Source organism: Cetorhinus maximus, chromosome 20 (genome assembly GCF_964194155.1).
Source record: "Cetorhinus maximus chromosome 20, sCetMax3.hap1.1, whole genome shotgun sequence".
Classification (NCBI taxonomy): domain Eukaryota; kingdom Metazoa; phylum Chordata; class Chondrichthyes; order Lamniformes; family Cetorhinidae; genus Cetorhinus; species Cetorhinus maximus.
In genome coordinates, this window is record NC_135898.1 from 85,570,538 (window position 1) to 85,588,435 (window position 17,898).

Sequence of the window (17,898 nt, forward strand, 5' to 3'; positions counted from 1 at the left end):
CGGGGTCTCAGTTTAACATCTTGAAAGGTGGCACCTCCTACAGTGCAGCCCTTCCTCAGCACTGCACGGTGGGGGGCAAAAAAAAATCAAAGCTGACACTCAAGTCCTGGAGTGGGACTTGAATCCAAATCTTGTGACTCTGACGCGAGAGTGCTACCAAATGAGCAAGGAATAGGAGGATGTGGTAGGTGAAGTAAGATGAGAATAGGCCCATGTAGGGCATAAACCAGTTGGGCAGAATGGCTTCTTTCTGTATATTCGATATAATATACAAAATTTATCTGTACAACTAGTATCGAGGTAAACTGCCCTCCTTTTTGAAAAACTTTAACTCTCCTGTAGAGAGCAACTACTTAAATTACGTGTAGTTAAAAATTCATCAGTTATATCAAGAGCTCTATTTCTCCTGATTTTAACGTAAATGACTACTTCGTGTTCACCCTTGCTAACTGTAAAATATTTGGAATGAGCCTCCCCATTCCATGGTGATATCATGAGAGGGAATAATTGGGTTGAAATGCTTGATGATTGTTACTTTGCTAATGCTTCCGTTTTATGTGGGGTTTTTTTTCTCTCCACAGTTTAATTCACCTGGATGAGATGCTGAATAAGACCTGCAACAGCTGCGAGGCTGCATATCGAGTCCTGTACTGGGAGGATCATTCGCTGTCTGTCCTGTGAGTGAATGGTTCGTTATGTTGGAAGATGGTTGGGCGGGGGTGGGGGGAGGGGGGGGGGAGATGTGATGCAGGGAAGTAAATTTGCTGTGAATTGTCAAGCCTTGATCAATATAATGATTAACATAGAAATGGCCATTACAAAGGAACCACTCCTCACTTGGTTTTCGTAAGCTTTCTGTTAGTGGAACAGAAGAAAGGGAGAACCTGAATTTATATAGCAAATTTCATAACTTCAGGGCGTCCCAAAGTTTTCTACAGCCAATATAGTTCTTTTTGAAGTATAATTACTGTAATGTAGGAAGTGCAGCAGCCAATTTGAACACAGTAAGCTCCCACACACCTTTTCCCCTTACTATCTCCATCACCTCCTCCAGCCCTACGACTTTCCAAGACCTCTCCTCCTCCAATTCTGGCCTACGGCATATCGCCGATTTTAATCACTCCACCATTGGCGGCCATGCCTTCAACTGCTTAACCCCAACGCCTGGAATTCTCTCTCTAAACCTTTCTTTTTCTCTGCCCCTTCTTCCAGGCATTCTCTAAAACTAATACTGCGGATGCTGGAAACCTGAAAAAAAACCAGAAAATGCTGGAAAAACTCAGCAGGTCTAGCAACATCTGTGGAGAGAGAAAGAGTTAACGTTCCGAGTCTCTATGACCCTTCTTCAGAGCTGAAGAGAAGTGGAAATGTGATGAAATTTATACTGTGTAAGGGGGATGGGGCTGGTGGAGCTGGATAAAAGGCCAGCGATAGATAGGGACAATGGAGAATTGACAAAGGATGTCAATCTTCATCTATGACATCTTTGTCAATCCCTCCTTTGTCACCACCTACTGCTGGCCTTCTTTCCAGCTCCACCCCCCACTTAGAAACCATAGAAAAGTTACAGCACAGAAGAAGGCCATTCGGCCCATCTTGTCCATGCCAGCCCGAGGACACCCAGGTGTCCTTTCTAATCCCACCTTCCTGCACCCGGCCCATAGCCCTGCATCCTTTAGGTGCAGATCCAGGTACTTTTTAAAAGAGTTTAAAGTTTCTGCCTCTACCACCAACTTGGGCAGCGAATTCCAGACACCCACTACCCTCTGCATAAAAAAAGTTCTTCCTCATGTCCCCCCTACACCTTCTCCCACTTATCTTGAATCTATGTCTCCTGGTTCTAGAATTCTCCATCAAGGGAAACAATTTTATCCTGTCCACTGTATTTATTCCCCTCATAATTTTGTACACCTCAATCAAGTCACCTCTCAGCCTTCTTTGTTCAAAAGAAAATAACCCCAACCTATCTAATATCTCCTCGTAGCTACACTTTTCTAACCTTGGCAGCATTCTTGTAAACCTCCTCTGCACTCTCTCCAAAGCTATTACATCCTTCCTGTAATGTGGTGACCAGAACTGCACACAATACTCCAGTTGTGGCCTCACCAGTGTTTTATACAATTCCAACATTATATTCTTCCATTTATATTCTATACCTCTGCCAATGAAGGAGAGTATTCCATATGCTTTCTTTACAACCTTGCCTGCTTGAACTGCTGCCTTCAGGGACCTGTGTACTTGTACGCCAAGATCCCTCACTTCATCTACCCCTCTTAGTATATTCCCATTTATTTTGTAATCCCTGTAACTGTTTGACCTCCCTAAATGTATGACCTCACACTTCTCTATGATAAAATCCATCTGTCACTTTACTGCTCACTCCACCAACCCATCTATATTGTTTTGGAGATTATGGCTATCCTCTACACTATCGACTACTCGGCCAATCTTTGTGTCAACTGCAAATTTCCCAATCGTGCCCCTCACGTTCACGTCCAAATCGTTAATATATAACACAAACAGCAAGGGTCCCAGCACCGAGCCCTGTGGAACACCATTTGAGACAACTTTCCATTCGCAAGGGCATCCATCGACCATTACCCTTTGTTTCCTGTTACAAAGTCAACCTTTTATCCAGTTTGCCGCATTACCCTGAACCCCATAGGCTTTTACTTTCCTGACTAATCTGCCATGTGGGACCTTGTCAAATGCCTTGCTAAAATCCATGTACACAACATCCACTGCACTACCTTCATCAACCCTTCTTGTCACTTCCTCAAAGAATTCAATCAAATTTGTGAGGCAGGACCTTCCTTTAACAAATTCTTCTTCAGCTCTGAAGAAAGGTCATAGGGACTCGAAACGTTAACTCTGTTTCTCTCTCCACAGATGTTGCTAGACCTGCTGACTCTTTAAAACTTACCTAGTTGACTAAGCTTTTGGCCATCTGCTCTAATAACTCCAATGCCACTCGGTGTCAAGTTTGTTTGATCTTGTGAACTGTCTTGTGATGGTTGATATGCAGCTGGCACTATCATTGTCCTGTCTAAGTGTGGTGGCTAGGAAACAGCAAAGAAATCACCTGGGGTTCCTGAAATTGGAAGGAGTTTCACCAGCCGCAGGAACTTGAGCGACGGCTGGAGTCACTGTGGCGCATCCACGAAGCTGAGACTATGTGAATAGCACATTTAGGGAGGTGGTGACACCACAGGTTAGGAGCATGCAGATCGAGGGAGAATGGGTGACTGCCAAACAGTCTAGAAGTACCAGGCGCAGGAGCCTCTGAGTCTATGTTGCTCACTAACTGGTTTTCCAGTTTGGTGAGGACGATGGTTCCTCAGAGGAGTGTAGCACGAGTCAAGTTTGTTGCACCATGGGTGGCTCATTTGCACAGGAGGGGAGGATGTGATGTGTCATGAAAATAAAATAATTTTCATCATAATATTGTGGTTTAATGTCAAAGTGGGTTAATGGTGGGGTTTGGATTAGTTTCTCTGTGTGTGGGGGGTGGGATTTAATTGAATTGAAGACAGCTAGCCGGAGGCTTTTGAGTTATCAAAAGGGAAGCTAGATTTGAAACGCTAAATGCGTAAACATGGCTGAGGTTTTAGAGTGTGAGGAACATTTGCATTTTTAGATAAACCAGTGTAGTTTGAATTTCAAAGAGATGATGAGATGTTACACCTAGCCATAAGAGGCTAAGCCTAAGCTAAGTGTGTTTATTTTTCCCAAAGGTTACTGATAATGAGTACTATGAAAGATTTATATTTTGAGAAAAGTAAAGTTGCAAAGACATCTTGGAACAATGGGTGGACTTATTCCTACTGAATTCAAGGCACGCATTTTTAAGTAAAATACAAATTGCAAAACAGTCCTGGCAGCTATTTCAAGTTTCCCTCTGGGATTTGAGCATTTACTATCAGCTGTGCCATTATAGTAAGAGATAGTTAGGGGAACAGACAGCTGTTTCTGCGGTTGTAGACGTGACTTCAGGATGGTGGGTTGCCTCCCTGGTGCTAGGGTAAAAGATGTCCCTGAGTGGATGCAGGATATTCCTTTTGGGAAGCAGTCACGGTTCACATTGGTACCAGCAACATAGATAGAAAGAGTGATGAGGTCCTGAAAACAGATTTTAGGGAGCTGGGAAAAAGCTTGAAAAGCAGCTCCTCAAAGGCAGTAATCTCAGGATTACTCCCAGAACCACATTCTAGTGAATATAGAATTAGGAAGGTTAAATGAATGAACACGTGACTGGAGAGATGGTGTAGGAGGGAGGGCTTTAGTTTTCTGCGGTATTGAGTCTGGTTCTGGGGCAGCCGGGACCTGTACAAGGAGGATGGGTTACACTTTAGCAGGGCCAGGACTAATATCCTCATGGGGAGATTTGCTAGTGCTGGTGGGAAGCATTTAAATTAGCTCCTCAGGGGGATGGGAATCTTAGAGGAAATTCATTGGAGAAAAACAAAGCTGGTAATGGGAGGTAGAAAATTAGCGGAAGGCAGCAGAAACAAATGCCAGCATCAAATGGAGTCTAAATACGGAATAATGTTAAAAAGGCAGAATTAAAGACTCTCTAGTTGAATGCACGCAGCATTCACAAGGGCAATTAGGGCTGGGCAATAAATGCTGGCCTAACCAACGAGGCCCACGTCCCATGAATGAATAAAAAAGATTGAGCAGACTGGGCCTAAATTCTATAGAGCAGGGGTGGGGAACCTACGGTCTGTGGCACCATTGCTCAATTTCATCTGGCCAGCAACAAGATTTCTAAAAATATAGACCTATGACAGTAGCGCCTTCAAAATAGCATTTATCTTCATCGTTACCAATTTGCTTTGGATAAAAGCATCAGCTAAATTACTACAATAATATTTAATGATATAATATTCAAATTCAGCCATCGCATTAAAACAGTGGGTGAGTTGAATGTTTCTGTATTTTCTTTTTTTAAAAGAAACTAAATTAAGTTGATTCCTGTGTGTGTGTGGGTTGCCCGTGACTGATTTTGCTTGTGTGAATGGCCCATGATTAGAAAAGGTTTCCCCGCTCCTGCTCTAGAGTTTAGAAGAATGAATTCTTAAGGGGTTCGACAGGGTGGATGAAGAAAGGATATTTCCCCCTGACTGGGGTGTCTCGAACCAGGGGGGGGATACAGTCTCGGAATAAGAGGCAAGCCATTTAGGACTGAGCTGAGGAGGAATTTCTTCACTCGGAGGGTGGTTAACCTTTGGAGTTCTCTACCCCAGAGGATTGAGGGGGCTTTATCATTGAGCGTGTTCAAGACAAAGATTTCTAGATACTGAAGGGATATGGGGATTATGCTGGGATATGGGGATTATGCTGGAAAATGGCGCTGAAGTAAAAAATCAGCCATGATCTAGTTGAATGATGGAGCAGGCTTGAGGGGCTGAATTGTCTAACCCTTGCTCCTACGTTGCTGTAGAATTTGAAGGGGGTGAGTTGATTGAGATTTTTAGTATTTTGAAAGGAGTCGATAGATGGAAACTTTTTCTGATGGTCGGGGAGAGAAATCTTTAATAAGGTGGACTTAATTTTAGCCAGCAGAGGAGTTGGGAAACACTCTTTCACGTAAAAGGTGGTAGGGGTGTGCAACTCCCCCTCCAAAAGGTAGTAAATACTAGCTCAATTAATAATTTTACACCTGAGATGGATAGAGTTTTTTGCTGCACAATGGTTTTAAAAGAGAAAAGGATCTGGGATTAAGATGCAAATCAATTCATGGCCTCAGTGAATGGCAGAACAGGTTCAAGGGGCTGAATGGCCTCCTGTTCTTGAGCTCCTGAGGAATCACAGAATCTTTACACAGCGCAGAAGGAGGCCATTCGACCCATCGAACCTTTGATAATGCAAATACAATGACTCTTTGCATCGTATTAGCCTGTAATTCTGCAGTGCTAACATTGGATGTCTGCCTTGCTTTCTGTTTTGTTTAGGTTTTACGGGAGCCTGTTGGGAACGCTTTCCGTCTTTTACCTGCTCCCACTCTGTTGGGTCATGGTTCTCCTGAACAGCGTGTTATTTCTGGGAAATGCTGATTTTTACAGGGGTAAGTGATTGGGAATACGGATGTGATGGTATAATCAATGAAAATATGCTGATGAAAGGGGAAATTAAGATACTTGTCCCAAGTGCTCAACCAGCATTTCGTATCGGTTTGTATCTCACTCCTCTCTGCCTCATGTTTCCAATTCAGAATTGTTACGACCGAAGCAGTTGGTAAAGCGGAGTTATTTAAAAAATCCCAGTGGGAAACTTTAAACAACTGGCATAGCCTATAATTTTAAGTGTTATGTTTGAGATTCGACTCTAAATTCAGGAATCAAACCACCAGCTCTCGAGGTTTTGCATCAAACTAAAGGAACCATTTTTATTAAGTTACACAGGTTAAAATAGATATACACATGGCTGCAAATTACCACTATCGTAGCTTTTAGCAAATTCCCAAACTAATCTCCATTAAGGCAACAGCAACCCATAGATTTAACCAGACACCAGGCAAAGCACTTTCACCTTACGAATTCAAAATGAGGTTCTTTGCACTTTGGTTCCTGTGTAGACAGTTGGAGGTTTACAGCTGCCTTTTGATCTTACATTGCCTCTGCCCTGAAAACTACTGAAGTTATACCTACCACCACTGATTGAATTCAAATTCTTATTGTCTCACCAGTCTCTTTGAACTTTACTTTTTTAACAATGAAACCTCCTTCATAGTACCACTTTTATTAGTAATATAAACATATTGTATGGTAGCTGCTAGAAAGGCATCAAGTCTTCACCCCACTTCTTGATTGCTCCATTCAAAAAATGCAAATACACTCTGTCTCTCTGTTTACATCTCAAACTAGTACATATCAAAGCCCCCAGACTTTAATCTAATTAAGACACACCCGCAGACTAAACCTCTATTTTAAAAGAAAAATATTTTCCAAAATATTATATACATTAATAGCTTCATGACAGAATATTTAGTTTGTTGTGAAAGTTGCTCCAGAGCATAGGTTCATTGCCTTAGAGTTGGAGGTGAATTTGTGTGTTTTTTTTTCTGAATTGGCTGTAGGTCTTTTGTGTTTGAGATACTGTGAGGTTAGGGGTGTATATGTCTGTGTGGGAGGGAGGTTGTGCTGTTTGGGGTACAGTTCTCATGCTCCTCTGCATTCTTACCTAACTATCCGTTCTTCTCTCTAAACATACTGTGAATACGCGCAGACTGTTCCGCCGAGTTTGAGAAGTTTGCTGTGTAGGGAATTTCACACCAGTCAATTCTTTAACTTAATCCCAATTGCATTATTAATGAAACGTTAGCAGCGTGAAACCATGTTTCAGAATGCTCCAGCATTATCTCGAGCAGTTCATGGTTGTAGGATTGATTCTCAATCTGAAGGATTACTGAATCAGTTTCTGTGCTGATCCGGGTGAGAGATTTTAGTGGAACACTTTAAACCCTGTGTTGGCATCAAGCACACACTGCTTGGAGGCAGAGCAAACACTTCTCTACTCTGTCCAGAGCAAGGTGCCTCACTGCCTGTGTCATGTCCTAATGTACTTTCCACTCTTCCTTTTCGACTTGACTTTTCCAATGCTCTCCTGGAAGGCTTCCATTCTTCCATAATCTTGAGCACATCCAAAGCTATGACCTGTATGCTAACTTGCACCAAGCCCCTTTCACCCATTAGCCCTGCAGTGGCTCCCAGTCTAGCAATGTTTTAAATCCCTCACCCTTGTTTTCAAACTTGTTCCAGGCCTGAAGCTCTGGAATTCCCTCCCTAAATCTCTCTGCCTCTCTACTTCTTCCCTTTTAAAACTGCCTCTTCGACCAGGCTTTTGGTCACCTGTCCTGATATCATCTTTATGTCGCTCGGTGTCAAATTTATTATGAAAATTGCTCCTGTGAAGTGCCTTGGGATCAATTACTACCTTAATGGTGCTATGTAAATGCAGCTTGACCCATTCGCTAACTGGATTGCCCAAAACAGCCTGTGCTGTATGGGCCGAATGACCCCCTCCTGTGTTGTATTATTCTGTTTTTCTATTATTAAAGTCACACTGTGATCTTTGAATGAGATATCCAATTCAATGTTCAGTAAGAGATGCGCATTGTGGAACTGAATCATGACATCCAAGATGAAATATGAGATATACAAGACTACATTTTTGTATATATATATATATATATATATAGTCTTTTATGGATAAATTTTCGAATATAGTTTTTTTGCACAGTTGCAATCCTGTTTTGTGCCTGAAGGTGGTAGCACTGAACTTTCATACCTCTCTTTTTTTCAACTGCGCCATTAGCAGGCACTGAGTCGCACTGCAGGCCCAGTTCGAGTTCAGTGGGAACTATTTAACTATTCAAAGTCAGACTTAGTGAGGGACCAATGGGGATGATTTTGCTGGGAATCAGTTTGTAAGAATGCTCGTTTTCAGGTTGGAAACAGGAAACCCAGTTCCTCAAAATGTTGCTAAAAATCCTGGGGAACCCCATGCACTCAAAAACAAAATTTGCCTTAGTTGCTGTAGACACTGTGGCTCTGATGTTAAGGAAAGCTTCTTTGTGATATTATAGGTAAAGAGGCACTGGTTTTCTGCCCTCTCCTCAGGCTCAGTGATAGCAGTGGCTCAGCGGGTAACACACTGCTCTCTGAGCTTGAAGCCTGTGGGTTCAAATCCCATACCAGAGCCATGAGCCCAAGGTCTAGGCTGACACTCCAGCGCCGGTACTGGGGGAGTGTTGCACCGTTGGAGCTGCTATTTTTGATGAAACGTTAAACTGAGGCCTTGCCTGCCCTCTCAGGTGAACTGGTGAAGTGTCTCAGGTATCCTGACTGTCGGTCAGTGACACTGGGTTGGACCCCTACTCTGAGGATAATGACAGGCACTGAGAGTATTGATTCCACTTACACTTGGTTGTGCCTTTACTGAGCCTTATTTTCAAGTTACAGAAAGCGATAATTACTGGTCGTTTAGTACGTGCGTGCTGGAGTGCGATCTGCCGATGTCTTTTCGCATGTCTTCCAATGACTGACAAGGCCTCATCTTCCCGACTGCAGTACACATCTCCACCTGCTCTGACTTTTAAATTCTTGGATGCATCCCAGTTACCGCGATATCAGCATACCTGTTGTCACTGACCGTATTTGCTCAGAAGCCAATTTCGGCTTACCTGATTGGCTTTCAGTCATTTCATTGCCCATCGCAAGTCAGACTTTACTGACCGCACCTTCCTTTGTCTCAGCACTGATTACATCAGCCCGGTTCGTTGCAAGCCCCAACTTGTTTCTGCACCCGTGGCTCTCATAAGTTCTTCAGCCCAATGTCCTCTCAAATCTCGATATTCTGCAGCCCACCCCTCCTGCTTGTTGCATGCATGGTTACACCAAAGCCAGTTCTTACACAATGCATCTGTTTCAGCATTTGTAACTCATCTTGCAAGACCAACATTTATTACTCTATACCAGTAAACCAGATCACTGATGTTTGTGGGGGTTTGCTGTGCGCGAATTGGCTGCCATGTTTTCTGCGTTCCAACAGTGACTGCACATCAAAAGTACTTTGGCTGTAAAGCACTTTGAGATGTCCTGAGTTTGTGAACGATGTTGTACAAATGCAAGTGCGTTTTCTGCCAGCACAAGGAGCTGTGTCATCTTGCATTTCCTGGGAGGAGGTTTTGTGGTTGAAAAATAAAGTGTAGGTGTGCGGACAGAAGCCGAATTGGCCTAATGCATCAGAGGTGTGACTTGGCTCTCTGGTGACGCAAGTACTCGCTCATTAAACCAAAGCTCTACGTTTAAAGCAGAGCAGCAGAGATTGCCGGCCGAGGAGGCCCACGGAGAAATGGGTCCCTCCTCTCACCGCAACATGTGCAAGACAGCACATCCTTACTCCCCCGATGGTGGGAAACTGGTGCGTTTGCCATCGACGGCACGCCTGTGATGCGAAGGTTCCCCTGGGTAACTTTTCTTCGCTCGTTGGATGCCCAGAAGGAAAAAACAGTTCGGACCAGTACTCTTATTTCCCAGTCTTTCCTGGTTTTTTGTTTTGTCCCTTCTGGGTTTCCATTGTAGTTGATAACACCAGTGATTTGGACTCAATGGGCTGAGCAACATTTCCATTCTCATGGCCGCTGATTTGGCTCATCCACAGCCTGCGCATAAATTGTGACTCGATTGCAAACGTTGAGGTGATGCAAAACAGGAATTAAGCTTTTTTTGTGGCCTGTCTTGCTGAGTGTAATAGCAGCTGTCAGAACCTGACTGGAAGCAGCTTCTAATGTGATATGTATTTTCCATGGAGATGCACTACAATATTAGAATTGATGGATATTGCCTCACTGCAGTGAAGTCTGTCTCCACAGGGCCTTGAACTATCTTCCCCTAATTCCTCCCCATGGAAAAAGGGAAAAATCCTCTTTTTTCACTGTTTAATTTTTTTTTTTTTTTGTTTTTCTCCCTGTTCTCATCTCTTAATTGAACGCCCCAGCCCTCCCCGCCCCCAAAAGCAATGATTCAAGTTGGGATAGTGATCCCTTCTCCTGAACTGAAACGGTTAAACTCCAAGGAGAAAGTACACAAATTAGTGTTCTATTCCTTGGAATTTAGAAGATTAAGGAGCGATTTAATTGAAGTTTTCAAGATATTAAGTGTAGATAGCGAGAAACTGTTTCCACTGGTCGGGGAGTGTGGGAGTTGGGGACACGATTAAAAAATTAGAGCCAGACATTTCAGGAGTGAAATTAGGAAACATTTCTACCACACAAAGGGTGGTACAAGTTTGTAACGCCGCAAATGACAATTCATGTTAGATTAGTTAATTTTAAATCTGAGATTAGTGTAAGGTATTAAGGGATAAAGCTCCATATGGAGGTGGGTCACAGATCAGCCATGATCTCATTGAGTGGTGGAACAGGCTCATAGGGCTGAATGGCCTTCTCCTGTTGCGATGTTCCTTTGCTATCACATACCATCATCATGTGCAAGCCTAGACAGCAGGTGTTGACAGCCTGTTTAACTACTGTTGCATGAGGGTTAGAAGGGTCACAGCGGAGCTAACCTAGCTTCTGTCTTGCACGTGCACTTCCCAACTGGACTCGCTGGGTTGCAATCAACCAAAGCCCTGACTGACTTTTTTTCCTTTGTCTCTCCCTCACCCAGCAGCACTGAGACTAGCTTAGTGAGAGCTGTATTCCCTCCTTGGCTGAGCTCTCTAATTCAGCATAGACCTGGGGTTTCCTGACCTGTTTGGCTTGAGTTGCAAGCAACCTTTACCAACTGTTTATTTTACATCTCCTTCTCAAAGTTTCATTTCACTTCTGTGTTCCTGTTTGCTGTTTGATGTGCTTTTGTCTGTTTATTTTCCTGTTGTCTGTTTCTCTCAGTTTGGACCCCCTTTCGTCTTCAAGATAATTATTCTTCCCCTGCTGGTAATTTTTCTGTCTCTGTCTCCACTCACTTGTGTCCCTCTGGTCTGTAGATTTCAGACACGTTTATTTTACAGAGACTCGTAACTTTTACTCTTTGTTTATATATTGCTGCAAGTGACAAGGGACAGCCAAAATCAATAGCTGTGTTTTTTAATGTGTTTTTCTTCGTTTCAGTGGACGGAGTAATGAGGGTAGGTGAGACTTGTTTCGATGCCAAATGCTAGCTGGAATGAGGGATATTGTCTGAGCTGAGAAATTATGTTTTTTGGATCCTTGGTCACAATTTGATGCTTCCCAGACTTATTTCAGGCTAGCAGAGAGAGATGGTCCTTGGATTCAATCAGTAAGACTTGGTTTGAAACCAGAGGTGAAAAGTCAGTGTCGATCTTACTGTCTTTCTGTCTTGTGGGATCAGTAAGCGATCTGATGAGGTCATATGGATGAAACGCAACGTTTTGGCTTCTTGGTTTTACAAATAGTTAATTATTTAAGGATGATGAACGAGAGATGACTTTTACAGACGTGTTTAAGACACTTTAACGAAATGTTAATCCTATTTGGAACTGTGTGTTTCACATAAAACCATGATTGCAGAATAAGTGATAGAGATGCAAAAGTGGTAAATAACTATTGCAGGACTGATGTTAGGGAGCAACCCCATCCCATAGAGTGATTGACGCCAGGAATGGTCCCTCGGTAGGGGAGCGGAGGCAGTAATTTCAGAATCGTTCAAGAGGTGGCCGTGAGAGGGAGGTGGGGGGGGGGAAGAGTTCATGGGTACCTCTGATGGGATAACTTAGATAGACTGAATGGCCTTCCTCATCTCTACTTATCCTCGCGATCGACACCAAGTTGATGCATTTTGAAGCCTGTTCTTCAGCTAAGGCGCAAGTTATTTTGGAACTATTTGATGTTAAAGCACTGGTCTCAGGAGAGTGACCCTCTATTGCTCCCGCTCTTCCTCGTGCATACTTGATGAGTTGAAGGGCATTTAGTTTATTATTTCGGACTGGCAGTTAGTAGTGGGAGAGCTGGGCTCTTATTGCCAGCTGAAGCTTTTAAGGCAGTATGGAACAATATGTGTCAACCGACCACCTGAAAATGCGCACAACTTCAGCTACTGCTGAGTTTGGTCAGCAACACCAAATAGAGATGGGTCTCCAAACCTGGATTCCTTGTGCTGCGGAACATGTTAAGGTTACACTGAGTCCGATTGCTCAGTACCTGTGAAAGCATGTGAGTGTGTCTTCGTCCACCCTGGCAAAGGTCTCTGCAAAAGTAGGAAGCTTGGCTTCCTCCTTACTTCAGGAATACTAAGGCCACTCATATAGCCCCAACTGCCTCACAAGCTGAGATCAGCCAATTCAACTCTCGCACCATAACCGCATTGTTTGGTTCCTTGTACCACACACATTTACCAAGTTGCCCGGAGTCTGGGGTCGGCTCATTGAGAAGTCTTCAGCAAGAGTCAAATACATGTCGCAGGAATTGAGAAGAGTCAGAAAGCTCCATGAACTGCGGAGTGAGCAACCATCTCAGATATGCTGCTGGGATGGGCTGAGGAATGCATTTTATCTCCCACAGAAAAATAAATCTGCAATGAAACACAAAATTCTGAAAATACCCCGCGGGGATCCTACAATATCAGCAAAAAGGAATGAGTGCATGTTTCACTTGTGGACCGTCTCTAGAATCCGCATCCAAAATCAGATTGGTGTACTTCCAGAATCTTCTATTTTCTCCCTGTTGAAAGGCTGAATTTGCTTAGAGACAGGACAACGCCATTCAGCCTCTCGAGCCTGTTGCATCATTCATTCAGATTGTGGCTGATCTGCATCCTAACTTCACCTCGGTTCCATAACAATCAATACTCTTGCCCAACAAAAATCAGTTGATCCCCAGTTTTGAAATTTTTGAGATGTGCGTTTCGATGTGGAAACATAATCGACCAACAAGAGGCTATCGTATCATTTCTGGTGTGCATTTCACATGGTCCTTGGCACAGGCAGAATGGCAAGGAGAGGTTGAGGTTAACATTTAGTGTTTTGAGTGAAAATAAGACGATGGCTTGCAGCCTAATGGAAGGCTGTATTTTAGATGGAATTTTTTTGTTTGTAATGCTCAACTGTGTACTTTACGGTCCAGTGCCTTGGGTGAGTTGCTGTTGCCAATTGGATTGAATTACACGCCATGTTACCCATGCTTCTTTTATTCTGAGTCTCCTTTATAATCTTTTTGAGCATTTCTCAACAAGGTCAGGGAAGAGCTTCCTCCTTCTCCTCCCTGCCCCAGCGACCCTACCAACACCTGCTCCCGTTATGCTCATTGTGTGTGTGTAAGTGGCCGGAAAGGGGCTTAACTAGATTTACGCCTAATAACCGAACCAAATGGAATCATTTGTACTGTATTACAGCATGAAATTCTTTCCAGTGAGGGGATAAAGATGGATTCACAGCTGTGTTTTTTTTTTGCAGGATACACAAACTTGAGCTGCTTTCACCCTGCAGCCGGTTTTGGCTCAGCTTTCCACAAACCTGGTTCTTGCTTAAACCCAGCGCTGGATTTGTCGATCCACTTTTCGGTGGGACTGTCAAATTGCAGTTGGGGGATCAGCGAGCCTTGTTTAGTGACTAAAAAGGAGGGAGCCGGTGAATTGGGAAAGGAAAGCTGTGCGTTTCTATAGCGCCTTTCGTGACCTCTGGCACCCCAAAGCGCTTTGCAGCCGATGAAGTACTCTTTGAATGCACTCACTGTTGTAACGCAAGAAATTCAGAAGTTGATTTACACAGAGCAAGCTCCCGCCAACAGTAATGAGATAATGACCAGATAATCTGCTCTTTTCGATTGAGGTAAATATTGGCTAGAGCTCATCTGCCTTTCTTCAAAATGTTGCTGTGGAATTCTTTACGTCCACTTGTGGGGACAGCTGGAGTTATTCAAATCAATTCAGCTTGCTTATGTTTACACAGCGCCTTCTGTTTAACAGAGTGTCTTAAGCTACTAAACAGAGGCAGCAATGGATAGTGAGCATAAACGATGTTAAAGGAAGAGAGTTGCGAACGTTGCTCACAAGGTAAGTTATGAAAAGGCTGTTGGAAGGTGAGGATGGAGGAAACATGAACTTTACAGCATTGAAAGGTGGGGGAATATCTGGTATGCAGGAGAGGATGTGGAGCTGTGAAAAATTTATAGCACAGAAACCGGACATTCGGCCTAACTGGTCTGCACTGGTGTTTATGCTCCACAAGCTGCCTCTAAACCTACTACTTATATCCTGTTGGAATAACCTTCTACTCCTTTCTCTCTTATGGTCATACCTAGATCGCCTTTAAATGCATCTATGCTATTTGCTTCAACTGCTCCTTGTGGTAGCTAGTTCCACATTCTCATCGGTGTCTTGAGTAAAGAGGTTTCTCCATAATTTCCTATTGGATTTGTTAGTGACCATCTTACATTTATGATCCATTGCCTGCCCTCATATAAGTGAAAATCTCCACGTCCATCTACTAAATTACAAGGGTATGAAGAATGAGTTAGCTAAAGTGGAATGTGAAAATAAGTTAAAAGCTAAGATGGTGGAGAAGCAGTGGCAAACAGTTAAGAGATATTTCATAACTCTCAATAAAGGTATATTACATTGAGAAAGAAAAACTGAGAAGGAAGCACCAACCATGGCTAACGAAGAAAGTTAAGGATGGTACGAAATTGAAAGAAGAGATGGGCAGATGGAGTGCAACTGAGGAAATTGAGTGCAGACTTGAGTTTGAGAGATGGGGAGTTTGGCGAAGGAGTGAAGGCGATGCTTGTTTCCCTTTTCTATCTTTCTTATCCCGTAGGAACTCTTGCTCCACTACATGGAAAGGAGCTAGCTGTTTGGTGAGGATCTGGCCAGTGGCTAAGGTCTATTCTATTCCAGTAGTTTAAAATAAAACAAGGTTTAAAACAAATTGGTGGTAAAGTAAATTAAATATATAAAAAAAGGCAACATAAATAAGTAAATAACATAATCAAGTAATTATTTAAAATACATTAAGGATGGCAGGTCAGGTGATGTGTCAAGGCTGCAGCATGTGGGAGCTCCTGGGTAACATTGTGATCCAGGGCAAACACGTCTGCTGTAAGTGTTTGCGGCTCGAGGAACTTCGGCCCAGAGTCATTGAGCTGTGGACTCTGCGACACATCGGGGAGAGGGAAAGTTACCTGGATGCTTTGTACCAGGAGGTAGTCATACCTCTTAGGATAGGGCCTTCTGATTTTGGTTAGTGATCAGGGATAGCAGGGTCTGTCTGTGAATGAGACAGGCAAGGGGTCCAGAGGACAGGAGTGTGAGCCTCTGCAATTATCTAATGCAGTTACCCTGGTTCTGTCAGCTTGTTTGAGTGAGAGTGGGGGCTGCAAGGTGGATGAACAAACTGACCATGGCACAGTGGTACAGGAAGCTATTCAAGGGGCAGGAGCTAAAAAGGAATTTAGTGGTTGTAGACAGTATAGTGAGGGGGATTTAAAAAAAAAAGTTCATTGGATGTGGACGTCACTGGCTAGGCCAGCATTTATTGCCCATCTCTAATAGCCTTTGTTCAGAGGGCATTTAAGAGTCAACCGCATTGTTGTGGGTCTGGAGTCACATGTAGGCCAGACCAGGTAAGGACGGCAGATTTCCTTCCCTAAAGGATATTAGTGAACCAGATGGGGTTTTTACAACAAACTGCTGCAATGCCTCCGGGGTTATCATCAGACTTCCAGATTTGTATTGAATTCAAATTTCGCCATCTGCTGTGGTGGGATTTGAACCTGCATCCCCAGAACATTACCCTGGGTCTCTGGAATACCACTAGTCCAGTGACAATACTACTATGCCACTGCCTCTCCCATTGACACTGTTCTCTGCAGCAATGGGCGGGAGTCCAGATGTCTGTGTTGCCTGCCCGGTGCCAGACTTTGGGGCATCTGCTCAGGGCTGGAGAGCAGCCTGCAGTGGGAGGGGGAAGATCTGGTCATCGTGGTCCATGTAGGTACCAACGACATAAGTAGAATTAGGAAAGCGGTTCTGTGTAGAGAGTATGAGGAGCTATGTGCTAAATTGAAAAGCAAAACCTCAAAGGCTATAATCTCTGGATTATTAGCTGAGCCGTGTGCAAATTGGCATAGGGCACATAAAATTACATATTACATAAAAACACATGGCTCAAAGACTGATGTGGGAGAAGTGGATTCCTGTTTGTTGGGCGTTGGCACCAGTACTGGGGAAAGCGGGAGCTGTACCATTGGGACGGTCTACACCTGAACCTTGCAGGGACCAGTGCTCAGGTTATTATCAGACTTGGAATTGTGTAATGTGACGGGATTAATTAATGACCTCCAAGGCACCCCTCGGTAGCAGTGACCACAATTTGATTGAATTTTGCATCCAGCATGAAATGGAGAAGAGTGGACCTAAGGCTAGTATTTTAAATTTAAGTATTTTAAACTTAACTAAAGGCAACTGTGTGGGCATGAAAGCTGAGCTAGCTGAAGTTAACTGGGCTACTAGGCTCGGGGATAGATCAATAGAGAAGCGGTGGCAGACATTTAAGGGGACTTTTCAGAATACTCAGGATAAGTATATTTCTACTGTAAAGAAAAATTCCAAAGGGAGGACCCACCATTCATGGTTAACTAAAGTTAGGGAAAGCATCAAACTTAAGGAATAAGTATATAACTGCACAAAGGTGCGTGGTGGGTCAGAGGTTTGGTCAGAATATAAAGAACAGTAGAGAATGACTAAAAGGTTAATCAGGAGAAAGAAATGAGAGTATGAGAGGAAGCTAGCTAGAAATGTAAAAACGTATAGCAAGAGTTTCTAAACAGGAAAGTAGGTAAAGTAAGTATTCCTCTAGAGAGTGAGAATTGGGAGTTGATAGTAGATGATAAGGAACTGTTGGATGAAACAAACAAATACTTTGCTCCTGTTTTCACTACAGAGTATATAAAAAAACATTCCAGTGATAGCTATAACTTAGGAGGTGGAGGGAAGAGAGGAACTTGGTGAAATTACAATCACTAGGAAAGGTTGGACAGGCTGGGCTTGTTTCCACTGGAGTTTAGAAGAGTGAAGGATGACTTGCTTGAAGTATATAAGATCCTGAATGGTCTTGACAAGGTGGACGTGGAAAGGGTGTTTCCTCTTGTGGGTGAGTCCAGAATTAAGGGGCACTGTTTTAAAACGAGAGGTCACCCTTATAGGACAGAGATGAGGAGAATTTTTTTCTGAGGGTTGTGTGACTTTGGAGCTCTCTGCCTCAGAAGGCAGTGGAAGCGGGGTCACTGAGTATTTTAAGGCAGAGGTAGATTGATTCCCTTGCCTAACAAGAATCTAAGGTTATCAGGGGTAGATGGGAATGTAGAACTTAACACAAACAGATCAGCCATGATCTTATTGAATGGCGGAGCAGGCTTGAGGGGCAGAATGGCCTACTTCT

General features: G+C 43.4%; 1 protein-coding gene across 1 annotated transcript in view; it reads left to right on the forward strand.

The window, feature by feature from the left end:
• zfyve27 (zinc finger, FYVE domain containing 27) overlaps positions 1-17,898 on the forward strand; it is a 168,350-nt gene that overhangs the window by 24,592 nt on the left and 125,860 nt on the right. The window contains exons 4-5 of the mRNA XM_078565097.1: positions 582-677; positions 5,955-6,067. Of these exons, the coding sequence (XP_078421223.1) occupies positions 582-677; positions 5,955-6,067 (209 nt within the window). The remainder of the gene's footprint in view (positions 1-581; positions 678-5,954; positions 6,068-17,898) is intronic.